The sequence below is a fragment of the Myotis davidii genome, unplaced genomic scaffold (genome assembly GCF_000327345.1).
Source record: "Myotis davidii unplaced genomic scaffold, ASM32734v1 scaffold1036, whole genome shotgun sequence".
NCBI lineage: Eukaryota > Metazoa > Chordata > Mammalia > Chiroptera > Vespertilionidae > Myotis > Myotis davidii.
In genome coordinates this window covers 2084897-2093114 of record NW_006287260.1, presented here as the reverse complement: position 1 = coordinate 2093114, position 8218 = coordinate 2084897, and the positions used below count along the sequence as shown (strand labels likewise).

Sequence of the window (8218 nt, the reverse complement as noted above, 5' to 3'; positions counted from 1 at the left end):
ACCGGTCGCTATTATGCACACTGCCCACCAGGGGGCAGACATTCCACACAGGAGCTGTCCCTGGTGGTCAGTGCGCACCCACAGGGGGAGCTCTGCTCAGCCACAAGCCCAGCTAAGTGCTGCGAGCACAGCAGCGGTAGCAGGAGCCTCTCCCTCCTCCTCTGCAGAGCTAAGGATGCCCAACTGCAGCAGGGAGCGGGACTAAGCTACAGTTAGACATCCCCCAAGGGCTCCCGGGCTGCCAGAGGAATGTCTGACTGCCAGCTTAGGACTGATCCCTCGGGGAGCGGGCCTAAGCTGGCAGGTGGACATCCCCGAGGGCTCCTGGACTGTGAGAGGGTGCAGGCTGGGATGAGTGCACTGGGCCTCTAGTCCTTACATAGCTGGGTCGGGGATGAGAAATGACAGATCTGAAGTTCCTGGTGCACAGGGCAATGTCCCCGCCCCTGCCCCCGGTTTACAGATGAGGCCCTGCAGCCTCACTCCAGGCACCTCCCATGTCGTAACACAGATCGGACATTGTCAGTGACCTGGGTGATTTGTGCTCAAAGGAGAGACAAAGACCTCACCTGACTCAGGGGCTTCCTCTGTCCTGCCCCGCCCCCACCCTTGGCCTTGAGCAGCACCACAGACACCTGTGAGTGGAATCCTGCACCTGTGGCTTCTCCTCCTGCTGAGAGGAGACTCTGAAAGGCAAGGCTTGCAGGCAGGAGAAGAGAGGGACGCATGTCCACCTGCAAAGCCAGGCGTGCCCCCAGGGGTGAGCCCGGACAGACTGGAGCTCCGTGCTCTGGGAGCAGAAAGCGGTGGTGGTCAGTATGTCCTCGTTGCTTGGAATTGGGGTAACGGGCCTATTCTGTTGGCTTCGTATTGGAAATGCCAATGGAACGTGGAGAAACGTCAATAGACATCTGTAAAAAGAAATCATTACATTTAAAGTGATTTCCCCTGAAGGCCTCAGAAATAGTCGCTATCAAGGAAGAGGCGGCCCCGCTGAGCCTGGAAATGTGCAAGGGCGGCCCTTGCAGACCAGCTGGGCCTTCTGCATCCAGTTGCCAAGGAGTCGCCAGGGTCTGCCCCAGCTGACACGGTCGCCAGGAGTGGGGGATGACCAGCATGTTCACAGTTTCCCTCCTGACCTGCTGGGATGTGTATTTTCTTTATCCCATGCAGGCTGGACAGCACCAACATTCAAAACTCATTCTGAGCCTCTTGGAGACGTTTCCTCACCCGGGGGTGCAGAATAGCAATGACTCCCAGAATTGTTATAAGGAATAAGGTCTATAAAGTATCTGAGATGCAGCAATTGCCTGGAGTCCGGTGCCACTGAGACCCTCCAGTCTGAAGGGGTCACTGTCTGTCTCCCGTGTGGACGTGAGGTTTCTTCCCTCCCTGCAACAGGGCTTGCGAACTTGTGGGTGCTCAGTCAGTAGTGAGTGAGTGAATGAATGAGTGGATGAATGACAACTCCTGATACATCGTAACGTGGAGCCATAACCCAGATTAGGGAAGGCATGTGCACTTTTCTCTTGTAACATCCCCGTAACCATACTGATATTTACTAATATTTCCGTAATCACTCGCTTACCACCTGTCTCTTCTATTAGAATAAGGTTCCAGGGGGTGGAGCCCTGTCCCCTCTCACTGGGTGTCTAGGCCTGGCTTGCCTGGAGTCCGGTGCCACTGAGACCCTCCAGTCTGAAGGGGTCACTGTCTGTCTCCCGTGTGGACGTGAGATTTCTTCCCTCCCTGCGACAGGGCGTGCGAACTTGTGGGTGCTCAGTAAGTAGTGAGTGAGTGAATGAATGAGTGGATGAATGACAACTCCTGATACATCGTAACGTGGAGCCATAACCCAGATTAGGGAAGGCATGTGCACTTTTCTCTTGTAACATCCCCGTAACCATACTGATATTTACTAATATTTCCGTAATCACTCGCTTACCACCTGTCTCTTCTATTAGAATAAGGTTCCAGGGGGTGGAGCCCTGTCCCCTCTCACTGGGTGTCTCCAGGCCTGGCTCTGTCACAAAGGCTCTGTTCCCAGATTGACAGATGGGAGGAGGGGAGCAGAGGGGGGGGGGCGGTGCAGGAAGACGGGAAGGAGCGAATGAATCTAACAGTGGAGCCCTGACTTGGAAACATTAGTACCAGAGGCTACTGCTTTCACTGCCATGGAAGGGCAGGTCCTTGGCTGGGACTGGGTGGGTGTGGGAGGCCTGCAGGAGGCACCTGTGGTCAGGACGGGGGCTGGCTGCTGGCCCCGCACTGGCCCCATGGACCTCGCTGCTCCAGTCTCCAGGCCGGGATGCTGTCCTGCAGCCTCTTAGATCTTCCAGGGAGCAGGGCTGTGGTTCTGGGTTATGATGTCTCCTAATGAGCCTGCCTGTGGCAGGGGTGGGGGTTCATTTCCTCCCTGCAAAGGCCATGTCCTCCCCAGACAGCTGAGTCAGGGAAAGACAAATACTGTATGATCTTACTTATATGTGGAATCTTTAAAAAACCCAAACAGGAAAAGATGAGGCTTGTAGTGACCAGGCAGAGGGTTGGGGGAGGGGAAATTGGAGGAAGGTGGTCAAAAGGTACAAACTTCCAGTTTTAAGGTAAGTACCAGAGATGTAATGTACAAGATGATGTCTGTAGCTAACACTGCTGTAGGTAGGCATATAGGAAAATTATTAAGAGAGTGAACTGTAAGAATTCTCACAAGAAGAAAATTTTTTTCTTTCCTATTATAAGAGGGATGTTAGCTAAACCTATTGTGGTGATTACTTCACAATATATGTAAATCAAACCATCGTGCAGTATGCTTTAATCCTTTTTGGCCCAACATCAAGGCTGAGGTCAACACCGCAAACTGGTTCAACATTCAATCCCATCAATTAATTTGGTCCAGACTGTTTGAATTCCAAAAATAAAATTGGACCGCCAAGGTTTAAATTTATACAGAGATGTATGTTAGTTATCCTATATAATAGAAGGGTAATATGCAAATAGACCAAACTGCAGAATAACAGAACAATCAATCAAAGCATAATATGCCAATGATATGGTAAGGCTGCTCAACCACTTGCTATAATGTGCACTGACCACCAGGGGGCAGACAGTCAACTGGTCGACCAGTCGCTATGACATGCACTGACCACCAGGGGGCAGATGTTCCAACCAGTAGGCTAGCTTGCTGCTGGGGTCCAGCCAATCAGGACTGAGTGAGATGGGCTGGACACACCCTGGAGCCCTCCCTGGCCTGATCTCCCTGGCCTGATCCTGCACCAGTGGGGCCCTTCAGACTGGCCTGTGCCCTCTCACAATCCAGGACCCCTCCTGGGATGTTGGAGGGCCTGTTTCAGCCTCATCCCGCAGGCCACTCCCCTTGGGAGGGCGCCAGACGCAGGGCTCATGGCTGGTGAGCGCTGCTATGGCAGCACGAGCCTCTCCAGATCGGGACTGATTGGGCACGAGCCTGCGGCAGGCACAGTGGGGCCAGGATGAGTGGGAGTGGCAGGTAGGAGCTGCAGGCGGCATTGGACTGCAGGTTTTAGCCTGATCCCTACAGGCCACCAAGAGGGACCCCACCACCCGTGCACGAATTCATGCACCGGGCCTCTAGTTTCTCAATAAAACTTGGGGGGGGGGGTAAGCATAAGAGTTACCATGTGATCCAGAGTTAACATATGATACCACTTTTAGGTATATATCCAAGAGAAATGAAAAATGTACAGGAATGTTTATAGCAGTATGATTATAATAGCCCCCCATTGGAAACAACTGAAGCATCCACCACCTGATGGGTGGGTAAATAAGACGCATTTCATACAATGGAATTTTACTTGGTAATAAAAAAGGATGACGTACTGTACTGCTCTATTCTACACATGGAGGAATCCTGAAAACATTATGCTACATGAAAAGGCCAGATCAAAAGGCCACGTGGTATATGATTCTATTTATACAAAATGTCCAGAATAGGCAAGTCCATAGGGACAATGGATTAGTGGTGCATTAGGACTGGGGGGAGGGGGGCTTGGAGGGAAAGTGGACGTGATTGCCAACGGGTGTGGGGTTTCTTGGAGGGTGATAAATATATTCTAAAGTTGACCTTGGTGATGGCTGCACAACCCTGTGAATGCACTTAAAACCATTGAGTGGTACAATTGAAATGAGTGAATTTTATGTTATGTGAGTTATATCTTAATAGAGATACACTTAGCATATTTTTATACATACGTGAAAGGCAGGCATTTGTGGCCTGACTTGCATGCTTCCTGTTTAACTGCGGACACTGGCTTTGGCCTGGAGACAGTCGCTCTGCCCCTCACCGACACCAGCTTGGCATCCAGTCGCCCTCAGCCGCCTACTGTTGCTGGCCCTGCACACACACTTGCCCGCCTAGTATTGCTCTCCTGCCTCACTGCACTTGTGCACAATCCTGTTGTGCTCCCCGGGCAGTGTCTGGGACTCGGCCTTTCTCAGGACTCCTCCAACCACCAGGGCTTGGCATGAGCTCCCTTTCTGACCTTGTGTCCCAGAGGGGCTGGTAGCAGCCCCCCGAGAAGAGGTTGCATGGCACTCCTTGACCCCGGGCACAGAGCCCCACTTGGCCCCACTGGTGAGTCCTGGAGCTGGAGAGTCAGCCCAGTGCCCTTGGCCCCCTACCCTCCTGCCAGCAACATGAAGATTTGAGGGGGTGCCGATATGAAAGAAAGGCAGGGTGCCCCAAAGGACAAAACGGAGTATTTGGGGGTAGAGGGGTGTGAAAGAACAGGTGCCACAGGTTGGTAGGGGAGGTGTTGAGCCTCTTCGGGGACACCTGCCCTCGCAAGCATGGAGACCGGGTACTCTTACACAGGTTTTTATTAGGAGTCAGGGGCTGCTTCCCTCTCCTGGTCTCTGCCTGCCCCACCCATAACACCCCACCAGGTGGGGCTCGTCCATCTGCCCCTCACACCCACCCCACCCCCGCCAACTACACAGCAAGTAGGGAGAGGAAGGCTCTCTGGGAAAACGCCTTCCTGGCAGAAGCAGTCAACCCAGACCAGGAAGGCGGGGATCTCCCCAAAATCCCCCCTCACCCCTGGACTGACATCAGAGGGGTCTGGGTCAGATATGCAGTCATCGGGCGGCAACCTGAGCTCACTGGCAGCCAGGCAAGATGTCTGGGTGAGGCGCATGCCCTGCAGCCTTCCCTTCCAGAGGGCTATCAGCCAAGAAGCATTCTATCTGGGGGGCTGGGGACAGGATGGGGGAGATGGCAGAAGGGCAGCTGACCTCCTCAGCCTGGGAAGGCAGGAGGCACACCTGGGAATAGCCTAGGACTCAGACGTCTCCAGGAAGAGGCCAGGGGTCTGGGAGGGGCCAAGGAGGTTCCTGGAGAGCCCTGAGATCTTCTGTCCCTAGAAGTTCAGGGCCCGGGCCACAGGAACACTGCTCAGTCTGCATAGCTGAGGGGCGGGCCACCCCGGGGCAGGGGCACTCCTGGGACAGTGCCAGAAGCTGGGTTGGAGGTGGCTGCTGGGCCACAGAGCAGGACCTGCCTGGGAAGATGTGGCCTGTTACTTGGAGGAGGATCCAGAGTAGGCATGAGGCCAGGTCCCCGCACCAGGCCTTGCCTTTGAGTAGTGACCTCTCAGAAGATTCCAGCCAACACCAGGGGAGGCAGTAGCAACAGAGCCAGCAGAGGGCCCCAGATGTGACCAGGGCCCGAGTTCAGCCCTGAGTGGACTTCAGGCCCTTCAGGGTCCTCTGCACCTAGAGGAAGGGAAAAGGTTTGCCTCGGCCTGGAGACCGCTCTGCCTGACCTCCTACCCATGCCACCACGCATGCAGGTGGGGCCCAGCAGCCAGGAGGCAGCTCCTATTCGGAGGGGAACATGTCCCTCCTGGTGACAATCTGGACTCCGGAAGGAAGGTAGGATGGGCACTACAGGCCTTACCTGGCAAGGACGACCGCAGGGCCAGGGTTCGCCCACCCAGGGCATCAGCGGTGGCAGATGTATTGGGAAAGTTGGGCAGGGACTTGAAGAAGATGTGCCCACTGTGTTCCCACACGGCCTGCCGCTCATCTGGCTCCTCCTGGGCTGGAAAAACTGAGGCCAAGACCTCGCTGGACGAAGGCAACGTGGCCTCAACCTTGCCCTCCTCCTGGGAGTGAGGTGGCAGCCCTTGTGTCCCTGTCGGGGACACCAGGAGGTGCAGAGAATTCTCTGGGCTCTTGGAGGGCGTGCTTGTCTTGCTGGCCTCTTGGTCTACCCCTTTTGAGGTGGGATCATGGGTCGCTTTGGGGGAGGTAGCTGTTCCCTCACCCAAGGAGAGCGGGCTGTGAGTTTCCAAAAACGAAGGGAACTCAGTTGTAAAGGATGGTGTAGCCTCAGTTGTCATGGAGGATGGGCCTTCCGTTGCTAAGGAAGATGGGACCTTGGTCTCTACAGTAGGTAGAGCCTTGGTTGCCGGGGAGCCTGAGACCTCTGTTACCAAGAAGGATGGAGTTTCTGTTGTTAGGGAAGAGGAGATCCCCTCTTTCCTCGAGCCTGGGGCTTCAGTTGCGAGGGAAGGTGGGGCCTCTACATCTTCCAGGTGAGGCACCTCCTGATCCTCCTCTGGGAAGCTCATGGATTCTGCTAAGAGAGACAAGGCCGGGCATTAGTGCTCCAAGCAGGACCCGTATCCCTTTGATAATAAATTCTACTTCTTGTGATTGACACAGTTGCTCTTCCACCACCTCCTTGTCCAAGTCTTCCTCTCTCTCTGCACTTGCATTTCCAGTTTTCAGCTGGATCCCAGCTCCTAACCCGCCCACCGATCAGCCCGCCCACCTGGCTTTTCCCATCTGCCCCCCTCCCCTTCCTTATGGGGTGTTACCCTCTGCTGCAAGGGTTGAAATCCGTTCACTTGGAATGAGAGGGCGTCAAAATACTGTGCAAGGAGGGCAACACGGGCTTGGGAACCCGGATGGGGTGGGCCTGCGAGGGCCCCTGGAGGTCGCATCCCGCTGGGCCCCTCCCCAGTCCAGGCACTGCTCAGGGCTCCACCTTCCCTCCCCCTCCTCACCCTCCCCACCCCGTCCCAAACTCACCACAGAGGGAATTCTCGCAGCGGTACCCCGGGAAACATTTGGAACACGGAGTCCCCTCCTCGTAGGGCCTCCTCCCCCTCACGTTCCCCCTGCAGGAGGCGAGGAGGATGCTGGGGGTTGGGGGTCCCTCGCAACCCCTGACCCTAGCTAGCCCTTAAACACACACCTAGACCGGAAGTGCCCCGACCCATTGGCTGGAGCAATGAGAGCAGACTTACAGGTGCCCTCACAGCTCCCCCAGGGGCAGATAGGGCCTGGGCTCCAGATACCCCCACCCCCCTCCTTACACTACATCCAACCCAGCCTGCCGCTTGGCCCTGCCCACCCGAACGGCTCCCTGGGACTCACGGGGGCTCATAGTTGCAAACCAGTAAATGGACATTGGTCTCCTCAACGCCCTGGAGCTTCTCACAGAAGTGGGAGCCACAGCCAATTCTGTCTGTCATGGCCCAGACCACCTGAAGGAGGGCAAAACCAGCAGTTTAGCATGGACGGAGCGGCCCCTGGCTGGTGCCTCTCTGACCAGCCTCTGCAGGTGGGGAGAGGAGCAACCCTGCCGCCAGTAAGATCCTGATGACGTGCAGCTTAAGGACAAAACTCTGGTGGTGGGCTTGTCCTGCACAGACAACTCTCCCTGCCAGCCACTGTCTCACCAGGCCTCTCTCCCTGTGAAAACCACCCCTTTGGATATGCCCTCATGAATGCTTCCTGTGGGCTGTTCCCAGGGGCTCTTGCTCTTTAACAAGGGGTCTATCCAAGGGAATTCATTTCAAATGGGAGAATCTTATCTCAGCAATAAGCAAACTCCAAGGAAAGAAACAGGAGAAGCCACCTGGGAAGTGGGACTTTCCCACATCACAAGGAAGCAGGGACCTGCCACCTCTGAGTACGGGCCTCCCGGCTGCTGGGAGTCAAAACAGTCTTCGCGCACCACCGTGGGCGGAGCCCGGCAGCTCCCCTCGCTATGTTTAAGCCTCACAAACTGGGCGGTTTTTGCTGTGAGTTCTGGCTCTGCCTGTGGATTCTGCACCCCGCCCCCACCCAGGACGGGGATCTTTGCCTAAATCAGCTGAAGGTCCCCCAGGTACCACTGCTCAGCATCTCCCAGGCAGAAATGAGCAAGTGCACGTGCACTCAGCCTTAGAGA

General features: G+C 55.4%; 1 protein-coding gene across 2 annotated transcripts in view; it reads right to left on the bottom strand.

The window, feature by feature from the left end:
- Positions 1–4836: 4836 nt before the first annotated feature.
- PI16 (peptidase inhibitor 16) overlaps positions 4837–8218 on the bottom strand; it is a 9092-nt gene continuing 5710 nt past the window's right edge. The window contains exons 3-6 of one of the 2 annotated variants that reach the window (XM_015560869.1): positions 7420–7529; positions 7072–7160; positions 5933–6616; positions 4837–5748 (exon numbers count right to left, since the gene is read on the bottom strand). In XM_015560869.1, the coding sequence (XP_015416355.1) occupies positions 5627–5748; positions 5933–6616; positions 7072–7160; positions 7420–7529 (1005 nt within the window). In that variant the 3' untranslated portion in view covers positions 4837–5626. The remainder of the gene's footprint in view (positions 5749–5932; positions 6617–7071; positions 7161–7419; positions 7530–8218) is intronic. The other variant, XM_006759034.2, reaches the window with a different exon arrangement.